Source organism: Tauraco erythrolophus, chromosome 4 (assembly GCF_009769465.1).
Source record: "Tauraco erythrolophus isolate bTauEry1 chromosome 4, bTauEry1.pri, whole genome shotgun sequence".
In the NCBI taxonomy this organism is placed as follows: Eukaryota; Metazoa; Chordata; class Aves; order Musophagiformes; family Musophagidae; genus Tauraco; species Tauraco erythrolophus.
In genome coordinates, this window is record NC_141468.1 from 48,911,045 (window position 1) to 48,925,778 (window position 14,734).

The 14,734-nt window shown below is 37.1% G+C and overlaps 1 protein-coding gene across 1 annotated transcript in view; it reads right to left on the bottom strand.

Moving 5' to 3' along the window:
• Positions 1–242: 242 nt before the first annotated feature.
• LOC147528849 (sodium-dependent neutral amino acid transporter B(0)AT2) overlaps positions 243–14,734 on the bottom strand; it is a 28,045-nt gene continuing 13,553 nt past the window's right edge. Inside the window, exons 6-11 of the mRNA XM_086609977.1 lie at positions 11,127–11,368; positions 10,828–11,020; positions 9,660–9,852; positions 5,024–5,183; positions 2,040–2,202; positions 243–614 (exon numbers count right to left, since the gene is read on the bottom strand). Coding sequence (XP_086466103.1) covers positions 243–614; positions 2,040–2,202; positions 5,024–5,183; positions 9,660–9,852; positions 10,828–11,020; positions 11,127–11,368 — 1,323 coding nt within the window. The remainder of the gene's footprint in view (positions 615–2,039; positions 2,203–5,023; positions 5,184–9,659; positions 9,853–10,827; positions 11,021–11,126; positions 11,369–14,734) is intronic.

Genomic DNA, 14,734 nt, shown 5'->3' on the forward strand with positions numbered 1-14,734 from the left:
TCAAATTCTTGGATATACTGGCAGAGGTAGGCTGCCATTGATTTTGAATGTGTTCCCTTCAGTGCAAATGAAAACCCAGAGAATTAATCCAGTTTTCTCAACCTGTACGTACAGTCATGACATTTTAAAGACTGTAGCTACAGAGCACCTGAGATCGCACCCTAGTAAGTGAAGCTGACCACTTCTCGTAGGAGAGCCATGATCAGTGAGAAAGGAGAAAAAACTGCAGTTTTTTTCTGCAGTTACAAATCAGACTCTGGCATATCGGGCATATCTGCCATCAGGTACCCAATACCATAACGTCCATTTGGAGCAGTGTCCAGAGTTGGTGATCCAGTCTGTTTTCGATATATGTTTTTCCCAAAATTTGGAGATGGCACTTCACTCGGACTCTTTCCATGAATCAGACTTGTATTATCTCCCTCCAGATTAACAGGTTCCTTTATTATCCGTCCTCTTTTGTAGGATACAGATGCCAAACTACCAGAGCTGTCATCGATAAGGTTGCAACGGCGCACCATGAAGACTATTGGGACTGGCAGTATGGCCAACACCATCAGAGATATACAGACAATCATTCCCCATGTTGGATAGCTGTGGAACTCTTCTGTAGCCTGAGCAACCCAAGAGAAAAATACAACTTTATTTAAAAAAGAGCAAACCTGCAGTCCTCACCAAGGCCTAAGATAATAATCTTTTTATTGTCTTGCACCCACAACATGAGCATCACTACAAATCTCAAATTTGAGCAATTGTGGAGATGTAGAATTGCTATCTTTCTGCCAGCGAGTAGAACCAAAACACCATCCCACAGTCTCTGAGATGCTCGGAGCACTCCAGCAGAATCCAAATCAAGATTTTCACATTAGGCCTTCTGCTACATTTGTCTGTATTTTTCCCTGATCCTTTAAAGCATGTTAAGAACAGACAAGCGTGCAGTGGTATCTGTAACTGTGCCTGGAAAATAAGTCCTTGTTCTGGTCTAGACAACGACTGTCTCAGATTACGCTGTGGAATCGTTCCACTTTGTATAAACCTCATGTAGACTATAATGCATTTACTGGGGCAGTGACTGCACCCCACACCTCTGCTGCATCCATGAATGCACTGACTCAGTTTCCCTAGTAGCTCAATTAACATCTAATTTTATAAACAGAAAGGAATAGTCTGTTTGGTATTCTTAGGTATTTCTCTTTCTGATTTTTGAGGGCAAGAATCTAACATAATGAGAGTGTTTATCTGAGAATCTTGAGAAAATAATAGTGGTTGTCTGGTTAGAAGCAGGCATCTACCTACAGTGAAGCCAACCTATTATATTTACCTTTTACCTGTCTTTGCTGCTGATTTTTTTCCCTGGCTAATTTGGACAATTATCCATTCAGAAAGGTCTCCAAGATTCACTTCTCTGACATTTTATTCTCCCTATACTTCATATGACAAGCCTGTAGAAACACCTGAGGGCTGATGAGCCTACAAGCTAGCAGAACATTTAGAGGAGTTACCCTGGCTCAATCTCTTTTTGGAAACAACACACGGCACTGACTCTGCAGTTCACACAGACAAGTTCTTTACAAATCAAATGTTCTTATCAGAGACAGTTTTTAATGCAGCTGTTACCTACAATGTGATACGTGTTCCCAAGGGGGAAAATTTATGACATGACTAATCTCAATATTTAGTTCCACATTAAAAATTGATGTGATATCTGAAACGATTTATTCAGTGTTATCAGCCAACTATTTTCTGCAGTAAAATAAAATGTAATGAAAGTGAACAACCTCTCCCACCCTTAAGAACTCCTTCAACATATATCAACAAACTAAAACTCACAAAAAGGATAAAGAGTTCCTGTCAAGAAGTTGTATTTTAAAGCAGGACTACTCTAAAATTAAAAGAATGCTTACTTGAGATAAAAAAAACCCATGTCATTATTTATACTGATTTTGAATTTGTAATCACATATTTTCCTCTTTTCATGTACTTCGGAAATACTTCAGACATTATCATTATGATGGTGATGGCATCTGTTATATACATACCGTATATTCAATCCAAGCATTGTAGCCAGGAGGACTTAATCCCATTTGGACAATGCTAGCTACCAGCAAACATAACAGTACTAAAGGTGAAACATACTTCCACATGTAGTAATAATACTGGCTTGGAGAAAACCCAAGCATATCCTTCAGATCCTCCATAAATCTGTGAAGGGAATAAAAGACTATTGTTACCGCATACACCGAGATTTCAAATACTGTAATTGACACATGGTAACTAATTTGAGGGAACAGACATACTGAAAAAATGCATGTATACAAATATAGCCCATTTTAGATTACCTGATGAGCTGAAACACTGAGCTTGTATTACTAGTTCAGAACAGATGAACAGAAGGAATCATTACACAGTGCAGTGACTTAGTAAACTGCTGGCTGGACTGTGCTGGAAAGATATTTAAACTCACTTTTCTTTTATAAGATTCTTTTTTATAATCTTCTTATATTGTCTACTGGATTGTTTACTGAGGCATGTGTCATCACTTTTGAGGACCTATAAAACCAGCACATCTTACAGATTCTGCAAAATTCATTTCAAACCCACGTGTGCTGTAGTGTAAAAAATAACTTTACACATAAACTGTGGTTTGCATCATGTAAACTGCTGAAATAAAACTTTCTGAAGTTTTAAATCTGCCTCCTTGTGCCTCAAAATTACAAGTTATGATCTGAACAAAACTCCTATTTTTGTATTCTTGAAGGAGAAGTATATGGTTCCAGAGCCAGTAAAAAAAGAGAGAATATTTTTAGAGTTAATTCTTTTGGAGTGTGCACAAGCACTGATTCTGTTTTAACTCCCTTGTGGTCCTACTCCCTTTTGAAACACGCATTTGAAAAAAGCTCTTACAGCAATAAAAATGTTTCCAAAGCGGTTACACATGTGAAGCCACTGTCATACAAACTCTCAAAAATTTTTTTGAACTGCATAGTTTGGGATATTCTATCCTTTGTTTACATTGCAATGAAACACATTGTTAAAAAGAAGTTGAATTTACAAATGGTTTGTGCCTTCTATAGATAGTCTTTCCTTTCTGGGATCTCCAGTTCTTCATCAGCATAAATCTATTATCTTAAAGCCTTTCATCATCTCCATCCCAATTTAAAAGCGACCAAGATCCTTTAGCACTGATTCTGGTGTTTATCTCTGACTTACATTTTCAAAAAGGTATCTTCAGAGGTATTGTCCCTCAGCTATGGGCGATGTATCCCACAAATACCTCTGATTCTATTTCAGTTTAAGTTTTGTTTGCTGTGAGGTCTACACAAATTTTGACAGCAGCTGCTTTGCAAGGCTAGGGCTCATGGTGTTAACCAATAATATTTTATGCCTTCTTGGCTACAGGAATCCACATGCTGGTTTTTTTCTATCCTTTGGCTGTAATCCCTTTGGATGCAATGTGGGTTGTTTGGGTTTTTTTTCCTATCTCATCAAAGACAACATGTGTAATAAGAAATATACAACGGATCTTCATCTATGTGTATGACTTCTTGATGCTACCATAACAAATGACAACCTGAGGCTGTCAATCCTGGCAGTTTTTGCGAAGAAGAATGCTAGGTCCCTGAAGAAAAATATTCTAGAGAAATATACATCAGAAGAAATATTAGGAATACTCCAGAGGGAGGTTCAAGTGGCTGTTATGAATGAGAAATCTGGCTGTTAACTTTTCACTATATCCTGTCACAACCCCTTCTCAAAACATGAATCAACTGCACTCTGATTCAGAAGCAAAGTACTGCAATATTTTAGCTATGCCTAATCACCAACTTCCTCACAGGTAAGTTTCTGACTTTTGGCATGTCTACCTCCCTTCACAGTGGAACCCTACCTGACTGGACACTACCAACCTGATAGTCATCTGTTTCATCTTTTGTTTGCATGTGTAAAAACATCTATATGGTGTTTTCACATGTATGTGATCAATTATAGGATTACATATGTGGCCTAAGAGGGAATTCTTCCCTAATGAGTAAGTAGACCAGGCACTACTTGTGTAGACCAGAAACAATGTCTGGAAACCATAAAATCAAATTTTCTTATTATAGTTTTATTTCATTATGGCGAGGGACTGGCTGATTACTCAGATTGAACAAGTGAAAAGTCGAATGAAAAACCACCCATTCTATGTCACCCTTTGTACATGCAAAAGAATCACAGATGTTTAAATTACTTCAACATGCTAGTATAGCATACTCTGTTTTATCTGTGGATAGCATGAGTTATTTTTGGTACAAACTCTTCCTTAAATGTGGCACACATTGATCTCGCTTAGTGAACACATTCTGGTGATTTCAGTCATAAGATGTAAAAGTAGAGGAACTTGATGGTCTTTTCTCTTCAGCCATCACCGATAGAAGGTCACTTAACTTCATTGTCAGATGTGCTGCTTCCAAGTTAAGTTTTGACCCTGTTCTTTGCTACCATTTCCTATATTTCCTCTCTCACAACTATCACAAAGAAGAATTAATTGCTACAACACTCCAAACTAAGTCTAGTTCATCAACTGAAACTTTCTTATTGGTACTGCCATTAGTTTGCTTTGTTCCTTTCTCAGGCTGCCAGGAATACTGCAGATCTGTTCAGAATACCCATCCTCATCTACTGCTTAGACCATGGTTATTACTTCTTGAAATCTTTCTCTTGCTGTCTTATTTCCATAAAAATTTCTCATACTTGCCATATCCAGCCTCCTTTCTAACTCTCTAATTTTGTCTCTTTTACTGTATTTTCCTCTCTTGATCTGTTGCAATCACTCTTTGAGTTTCACTACACTGTTCTGATGCAGTATATCTTGCTCCAAACATGTTCTTACAAGCAGGCTAGATTCATGTCAGATTGATCCACTTTCTACTTAGTTGTCTTTATGTGTACATCACAAATATTTCACGTAATATAATTAAAATACTAATAATTATTGTAAGGAATACTGTTGATATGGACAGGGAGATAGATTTCCTTCACTTACTTGTCTATTCCATAAATTCGAGTGACTGCAATATTCTCCAAAATGACCACAATAAGCAGGGGCAGAGTAGCTGAGTAGTCATCAAACATAGTCACAAAATAATTTCCAGAGCGCTGCACAAAGATCAGGCCAATAAAAAATGCTACTGAGCAGCAGATGACTGGAATAAAGGACAGAAATGTAAGCTGTAATTATAACAAAGTTCCACATACAAAGAGGAAATAAAGAGAGTTTGAAACAGTAAAGATATACTTTAATGCACTATTTCATATAATCAAAGTTGGTAACATTTTCCTTCCTAGAGGGTTTCAATTTTAAGAATATTAGCAATCTTACCTATTCCTTACATAATAGAAAAGTTATGAAACTAGAATTACTCACATTACCATATTACAACACTTTCAATTAAGCAGCAGAGGTTAATCAAGTGACTATTTCTCATTAAACATTTAACTTAATGTGAATGCAAGGCTAAAATAAACAGACTTGGTAAGCTAAACATCATACAGCATACATCATGTTACTTGGTCATGAGATCACTTTTTGGAATTTAAAAGTGTAAAGACCCAAAGTTTCAGATTATGACTCTAAAAAATAAAAAATGCTGAAAAGGCATCCCCTTAAAGATCATTCATGGCATAAAGTTCCACTAGGATCTATATAAATGTATTCTGTCTAATTGTAACGTTGCACTAAGCAACAACATTTCTGCCCCTTCTTTTGTTTAAGGACAACCCAAAATGCATTTCTTGAATGCTTGATCCTACATAGTGAATCTCAGTATAATTTTTTCCTACTAAATTTACTGAGAATAAGACTGAACACTTAAGTAGCCATGAAAAATGTCAAATTTCAATAAATTCATATAATAGTTTGCTTGGAAGAGATATTTAAAGGTCATCTAGTCCAACCCCTCTGCAATGAACAGGGACATACTCAACTAGATCAGGTTGCTCAGAGCCCCATCCAAGTTAACCTTGAATGTCTCCTGGGAATGGAGCATCTATCACCTCTCTGGGCAACCTGTTCCAGTGTTCCATCACTCTCATTGTAAAAAATGTCTTCTTTATCTCTAGTCTAAATCTACCCTCTTTTAGTTTAAAACCATTACCACTTGTACTATCTCTACAGGGCCTACTAAACGTTTGTTCCCACCTTTCTTATAAGCCTCCTTTAAGTACTGGAAGGCTGCTAGAAGATCTCCTTGGAGTCTTCTGTTCTCCAGGTTAAACAACCTCAAGTCTCTCAGCCTGTCTTCATAGCAGAGGTATCTAGCCCTCTGATCATCTTCATGGCCCTCCTCTGGACTTGCTCCAACAGGTCCACATTCTTCTTACATTGGGGGCCCCAGAGCTGAAGGCAGTACTCCAGGTGGGGTATCACCAGAGAGCAAAGCAGGGAGGCAGAATCACCTCCTTCGACCTGCTAGCCGCACTTCTTTTGATGCAGCCCAGGATATGGTTGGCTTTCTGGGCTGCAAGTGCACATTGCCAGCTCATGTTGAGCTTTTCATCCACCAGTACCACCAAGTCCTTCTCCGCAGGGCTGTTCTCAATCCCTCATCCCTGAGCGCGTACTGACACCAGGGATTGCCCCGACTCAGGTGCAGGACCTTGCACTTGGCCTTGCTGAACTTCATAAGGTTCACATGGGCTCATTTCTCGAGCTTGTCCAGGTCACTCTGGGTGGCATCCTGTCCCTAATCCACCAAACAATCCACCCATCAAATTCATCTCTTCAATTTAGAGAGAAGGATGTCCTGGTGGACCGTGTCAAAGGCCTTACAGAAGTCCAGATAAACAGCATGCGTAGCTCTCCCCTTGTCCACTGATATAGTCACTCCATTGTAGAAGGCCACTAGGTCAGCCACGCAGGACTTGGCCTTGCTGAAGCCATGCTGGCTGTCTCGAATCACCTCCCTGTCCTCCATGTGCCTTAACATAGCTTCTAGGAGGCTCTGTTCCATGGTCTTCCCAGGCACAGAGGTGAGGCTGACAGGTCAGTAGATCCCAGGGTCCTCCTTTCTACCCTTTTTAACAATGGGTGCAATGTCTATCTTTTTCCAGTCACTAGAGGTTTCACCTGACTGCCATGACTTTTCAAATATCATGGAGAGTGGCTTCGCAGCTACATCAGCCAATTCCCTCAGGACTCTGGGATGCATCTCCTCAGGTCCCATAGGCTTACAGATATATTCAGGTTCCTCAGGTGGTCACAAATTCTATCTTCTCTTACAATAGGAGAGACTTTGCTCCTCCAGCTCCTGCCTTGCAGTCCATCCACTCGAGGGGTGCGGGAAGCAAGGTTGCCAGTGAAGACTGAAGCAAAAAAGTTATTGAGTACCTCAGCCTTCTCCTCCTCCATGGTTACCAGTTTGCCAGCCTCACTCGTCATAGGGGATACACTTTCTTTGACTTTCTTTTTCTGCCTGACATACCTTTAGAAGCCCATCGTATCATTCTTTGCATCCCTTGCCAAGTTCAGCTCCATCTGTGCCTTGGCCTTCCTGACCCCATCCCTACACAACTGGACAGTGTCCCTATATTCTTGCCAGGATACCTGTTCCTGCTTCCACTGCCTGTGCATTTCCTTCTTGCCCTTTAGTTTGACCAGCAGGTCTTGACTCAGTCATGCCGGTCTCTTGCCTCCCTTGCCTGATTTCTTACACATGGGGATCGAGATCTCTTGTGCTTTATGGAAAGCATCCTTAAAGATCTGACAGCTCTGCTCTGCTCCCTTGTCTCTGAGGGCAGTTTCCCAGGGGGTCCTATTGGCTAATTCCTTGAACAGCTGCAAGTTTGCTTTCCTAAAATTCAGAGTCCTGACTTTACTTTTTGCCTGAGATAGTAGAAATTCATAGAATTAAAGAGATCATTACAAATTGATGTGAACTCCTAACACAACAAAACCAAAAGAACGCAGATAAAATCTCCTCAAATTGAGTCTCATTTTTCACTCTGAGTTTTATTACTGATCCTGAGAAAAGAATTAGACCAACAGAACCACGTACATGTGAATCTTTGCTGTTCTTATCTTTGGGGTGTCTTATCATTACACCCCAAAAATACGCTTCTTTAATTGTAAACTAAGGCTCTAGTAGGTATACTCATCATAGCTCAGCACATACACATGTAGACTACAATTTGGAAATACCTTGACACAAAATAACTTTAAGCATATGAGTTGGTTTCCCTGAATTCAAGAGGGATTGAACTGGAACCACACTGCAAAAAGTTGCAAATGTGTTCGCACTTCCGTAAAAATTGAAGATTTGTGGGTTTTAAGCACAAACTCTAGCGCAAGCATAATCCTTGTTAAATCCCACCGACACTGCATGAAGTATGACCCAGGCATTTCAATTTTCTAAGTTAATTATAAAAACACCACATCAAGTTGTAATCCTTTAAGTACAGTTGAGTTTAGCAAAAATCATGCATACATACCACTCAAAAAAATTACAAGAAAAAGGTAGTTCTTGAATATTCCTTTATCTTCATAGTTTTTTTGTCAAACACAATAACAACGACTTACTGTAAAATGCTCCATTACTCTAGAGTAATGACTATATATCATAATATTTGCATATATATTTAGTAACAACAGCTAATTTCTAAATGTCATGCCAGTTATTCAGTAATAATTTAAAAGCTGATTAAACAACAAAAAAAATAACAAGCAAGTGCTCAATAGGTTAGGACTTCCGAAAAATCAGTTAATTTATCTTTATGAAGAATTTTATTCTTAGATGTAGTAAAGCAAAAAAACATGTTTTCTGTTAAATATTACTTATTAGCTAAGTAATGTAAGGAAAGCAGTCAGGAAAAGGCACTGCTCTGCTACATCGGGGGTTAACTCTTATAAAATATATTATTATTTCCTTCATAGAGTTAGATAATGTTAAAGCAGCTTATTGTATTTTTTATTTTCTATCCTTTGTGTCACAGGAAGGAAATTCACGAAATCCGAATTTGTGCATAACAGATCAAGTCCCTTGCAGCTGTCCTGAAGATTTTCAGAAACTTAACTTTCACATTTTATGCTGATCTATCTCAAAAACAGAAATTGGTGCAAGATCATCAGGGCTACATGAACAGGCTACACTTCAAACAACTTTCAGCATTCAAATTAAAACAAAAACAAAAAGCAAAATAAAAAAAAAACAACAACTAGACATCTCGTTTAAGACCCTTTCCACATTCAACAGGGAAAAATACGTTCCTCTAGAGAGTAACCGTACTGATTTTTAACATAATAAACATTTCATCATAAATTACAATTTCATCTGGCCTACAATAATTTGTAGTAATTTTCAATGTATTTTCATTCCTTCCTTTTCCTTTGTTTCCCTGATGTGTGAGACAGGCTGGAATGGAAAGTATTCTGGAAGAGCTCAGAAAGATCAACCATACAGAAACTTGTAACAGAAATCCTCCATTAAAATTTAAGTTCCAGGATGTTTCTGCTCTTGTAGCACTCAGGAAAAGGTTTTACTTGCAGGTATTTATCTGGAATACAGTGATTTACTGCTCTGTAAAATATCAGCACTGAAAACGTTCATGTCAAAAAACAAGACTTCATACTCAAAAAAATCTTCAGCTTACTGCTTTAGTAAGAAAAGAAAGTTTTGTGAACTCACCAGTAAGAATTTCTTTCCTGACTTTGAAGGTATCAACAATAGGTGTGATGATGCCTTCAATGGTTCCAAACATACTTCCAAGTCCCAAATTTACCAACATGAGGAAGAACATGACTGACCAAAAGGGAGAAGCAGGGAAGTGGGTCATTGCTTCTGTAAAGGCAATAAAAGCTAAACCAGTTCCTTGAACCGCCTGTCAGTGAGAAAAAAAATCTACATTATTATTCATGGACAGTGTTTTTTTGATAGTGTGACAGTCTGACTTGGTGTTCATGCAATGTCATTGATTAAATCTTGAAGGTAGAGTGGGAAGCTGCTATGTAATATGTGATTCTTCCAAACCTATGAACTTAATACTATTTACTGAAATATTGGATTTGGCTGAACCTGTAAGCTGATTGATATTAACAACACATTTCTTTCTCTCTTTCATCGATACTTTTGCATGAAAGCTATTATACAGGACTGCTACAAAATACACTCTGTTTCCTCCAGTAAGTATATAAAGGACTTCATTTCTGTACCTATTTGTTTCAAATTTAAATGCCAGGAACAGTATAGAAACTTTTAATATCCAAGTCAACAATATGACATTTTAGCATCAGATGCTGGTGCAACTACATAGAGGTCAATATTTAAAACTGGAAGTCCATCTGAAAAAGCTAGAAAAAAATATGTTTTCTTTTACAGATCTGGCTTACTGTTAGATTGTAAGATTTCAAAACAGAATGATAAACAACTATCAAATACTACTTTCTAGTGAAATAGTATTTATATTTAGCAATTGTATCTTAATATTGGAAGACATCATCGTTTGAGACATTGTATAGGTACATCTCTGTTTAGTATTTGGAAAAACCCTCACGCTCAACTCTTCTAAAAAACAGAACTTTAAAAACTTATCATCTCCTGAAGAGAGTGATATAATGATCAAACTATATTATAAATTAGTGAAGACTATAATAAGACATCAGACGCAAAAGTCCTCAGGTAAGCTGGAATGTGATCCTGGACAGAATCTTGTTTTCACATGGATCTCTACAGGTGCACTGCTTATAGGTACATTGTACGGATACTCTATGCAAGTATATTTCAGAGTTTATTTCAGGCTTAACAAATATTCATCTGTTTACAATCTCTGTATTTAAGACAAACTTATTACTCTCACCTTGTTAAGTTCATCCTCAATTTGACAAGATTTGAGACCGAGAGAACCAAACTCTTCTTCTTTAACTTTCCGAATAATGTCATAAACTAAATTGTAATCTTCTGCTGTAATGCTTGAGAAATTGATATGATGTGGGATCATATCTTGGCTCAGATTGCCTATTTTCAAAAGTTTTAAAATCTTCTCTGAATTTCTGTAAAACACAATAAAACAGAGAAATCAAATTTGATGATCTGGTTTAATTTATAAATTAAATATACCATAAAAATAATTTAAGAAAAAGAAATGGATATTCATACTGGATAACACATTTTTCATTTATGATATTGGCTTTGAAGCCCAGAACAGCAAACACCACCAAAGTTGCCAGCACAGAAGTGAAAAAATTGATGAAGGACACCAGTACAGCATCAAAATGGCAGTTGTTGTCTCTCTTGTTGTAGCTTGAAAAGGCAATGACTCCACCAAATCCAAGCCCTAAGGCAAAGAACACCTGAGTAGCAGCTTCTCTCCAGACCTTGGGCTCCAGCATTATTTCAAGCTGTTTGAAATTAGATATAATATATGTCAGCTATAAAATGCATTTCTATTATACGAAAAGACAACAGAAGAAAAACACAGGAAAACAACCTACATCACAAAACGCTAATACTCCACTACAAATGTATTTTCATTATGATACAATGAAAGCTGAATGTGACACCTAAGATTGAGCGAACTTAAGGGGCCAGAATTTCTATTGATTTTATATGATATATCCTTAAAGAGAAACAGCCTGTTCCCAACAACGTGGCAATACTGGAGCTATATGATAACTGAACTAGCAGCTAGTTAAGTTATGGAATGAGAGAATATCTGTCTTTTTTCTTTTTTTTTTTTTTTTACAGTATTTACTGGCTTTTTTTATAGTAAATGTATTATCAGTTGTTAGAATTAAGATTTATTTTGGGATGATCAACCCTCTTATAAATGCAGTAAGTATGTTGAAAGTTGTTTTATTGTTACTTTCCAAAACAAACAAACAAAAAGTGACCATGAGATACACATGCTTATATGGAATTCTATTACATGCAAATATGTAAAGTGAAACGCAAGATATGAAATAAATGCTGGCCACCACAATCTGTATAGTCCATGAGTCAAATCTGCCTTAAGCTAAATGCCTCAAACTTACCCTATGTTAAACGGGTCATATATTTGAGGTACAACTAAGCCTTTTTTCAAAAAATTGAACTGTATTGCTCTTTCAGATGACCATACTTCAAGAAATATCTTTGTTAAATTTATGAGTCATCATCTGTCTGTCAGATCCTTCTAGATAATGAATCATAAAAAAGTACATGTGAAATTTAAACACTAGATTTTCCCAAGTTGATTCAGAGCCTCCATTCATTTAACAGTGAAAGACCTTACTTCTGCAAATGTGTTGGGTTTTGCTTTTTTTTTTTTTTTAATACCCTAGGCTTATTGAAAAGAATAAACTAAAAAGCATCAGCATAGATGCCAGCAGACTGACTGTCTTACTCCGGGGGAAAAAAAATAAATTTGCTATTGTTATGGTAACATTCTGAAAAATTTTCCAGTTTCCCATAAAGGTATAATATTTATTATATATACGTAGCAAATATCTTCTTTTTTATTTTATATATAGCTAAATACAATATATTTGAAAAAAAAAAGAGTGTTTATGACAATAAACTTGTTCCTGACTTATAATTTTTGTCGTAATTACAGTGCACAAGCAGCTATTGCACATAGTTGAAGCTGCCTGTACCACACAGTCATGCCAGAGCTTTTCCACCAGAGGGTGCTCGAGGAATAGTCTTAATTTTACCTAATCTGCGAAGGATCTAAGTATCAAACACTTCTCGCTTTCTGCAAGATATCATTTGATATCATCAAAAGTAGTAAGTTCTTAGATACACATCGCCTAGCATTTCAAAATAAACTTGTAACTGATTTGCTATTATAAGATAATTTCTGTGAAATTTGGGGAGCTCTGCATTTAACCCTCATACAGTCCTACAGTTTCACTGTAGTAGTTCACGTCAGTGGGTTTTTCATATATCCTTCTTTACGTTTTTTATTAAGGTTATTATTTAGAATTTCTGCTTTGTTCATCAACCACAGCAAAGAGAGAAATCCTCCTCTTCACTAGCCCTGTGCTCTCACATCTGCACCAATGTGTCAGTTCTCTGCTGTGCTAACACAACTGTTCTGTGGGAATGTGTTGTGATCATCTCTGGTCAAAACGTAGTCATTTGCTGAACGAACTGACACTGAAAAGATGTCTCCTCCTCCCCTCTGATGTCTACCTATCTATATTATTTTAAAGCTCGATCAGTTTAGCCATCTTTTTTACAGTCTGTCTGCCGAAACAAACTGTTAGCACAATGGAGCAAATGGAAACAGCAACAGGTGGGTTAGTCTGAATTCCTTCAGGTAGTTTCACACGAGCCTACCGTGCAAACTAGCGCTCAAATATAGAAACAATCAGAGATGATAATGAAAATACTTTTGAAGGTTTACATTCACATATAGTGTATGCAACATATAGGCCTCCTAACCTCAAATTTTGGCCACAACTTAAATTTTGAGATACAGAACTGGAAACCAGTAGAATAAATTAAAAACAATTTCTCTTTCAAGATTGTTTATCTGAACACTTGAAACAATTGTATGATTAAGACATAAAGTACTATAAAGTAAGCATCAGCTGCAACTTATTTTAGGTCTAACTCATGAAAGATGAAATAGTGAAGAGGTGTTGGTATTCAAGGGGAGTTTCAGTGTTTCCCTCAGTATCTAGTGGTACTTCTCTAGTTAAAAAAGAGGATAAATACTGTAGTTGAGAAACTAAACTATAACTTCAAGAAGCCTGTATCCCATCTCTACTACAGACTTCCTCTTCACCAATAAGCACTGCATTTCTCTGTTCCTCAGATTTCTCAAATTTGCCTGAGCAGCCTGTAAGTTTCTGCAGAACCTCGACTCTGAAGTGATGACAGTGAGTGAGGCAGAACACAACTGCTTATCCCAATGCAAGAAATAACAATGTGATAGCTAACAAAGGTCACTTTTATAGGATGACAGTTCTTCACAGACTCAAAACACTTGGAATCAAAACAACTGACAACATCTCTGCCATCTGTGTTAGCCACTATGTGTATTGATTTTAATAATCTTATTATTTAGCTTTCATTTTTGAAACCTCAGTCCTGTTCTTCTGCTCAGCTGTACTATGATATGCACTTGTTGGAAAGTACATTTCATAATACAGTCATAAAACACGAAGCCCAGCATTATGCATTCCTGAGCAAGTATGGCTCTGACTACTCAAATATGCTGTTCCTGTGGTATAGATACAGCTACAAGCATTTGAGACGGGTGTGGGAAGAATTTAGATCTTCAGGCTAAACAATGATTCATAACATCTCTTCTCAACTCCATAGTTATAAAATCTAAAGTTCTGTAAGACATATTCCCAGTAAAAATGTTGACAGTAAAATATGTATGCTTAGACTTGCTGCTACCTTGGCATGACAACCATATAGAACATGGTAAGGAAAGTTGAGTGGTGAGTACTTACACTACTTTTACAAGATGAGCAGAGCATTAAAGACAGGTCTCCTGTACTTTTGGGTACTGAAGCACTAATGCAAACAGCACTAATTTATTTCCAAAACGAGACAAATTTGTCCCCTTGCAAAAGCGACCAGTTAATTATGTAAATCCATGACAACATTCAAAGTAAGGCATTTCACTGTGACGTCACAGAACTAGGCATTTCAATCTTAAAGAATGGCAGGCTTTAAGATTCACTTCCCTTTTCAGTATTTGGAGCTTTCTAAGTATCCTAAATCCTGGAAATACCACTTACAGCTGCTTAGCTTTATAAAGGTATCTA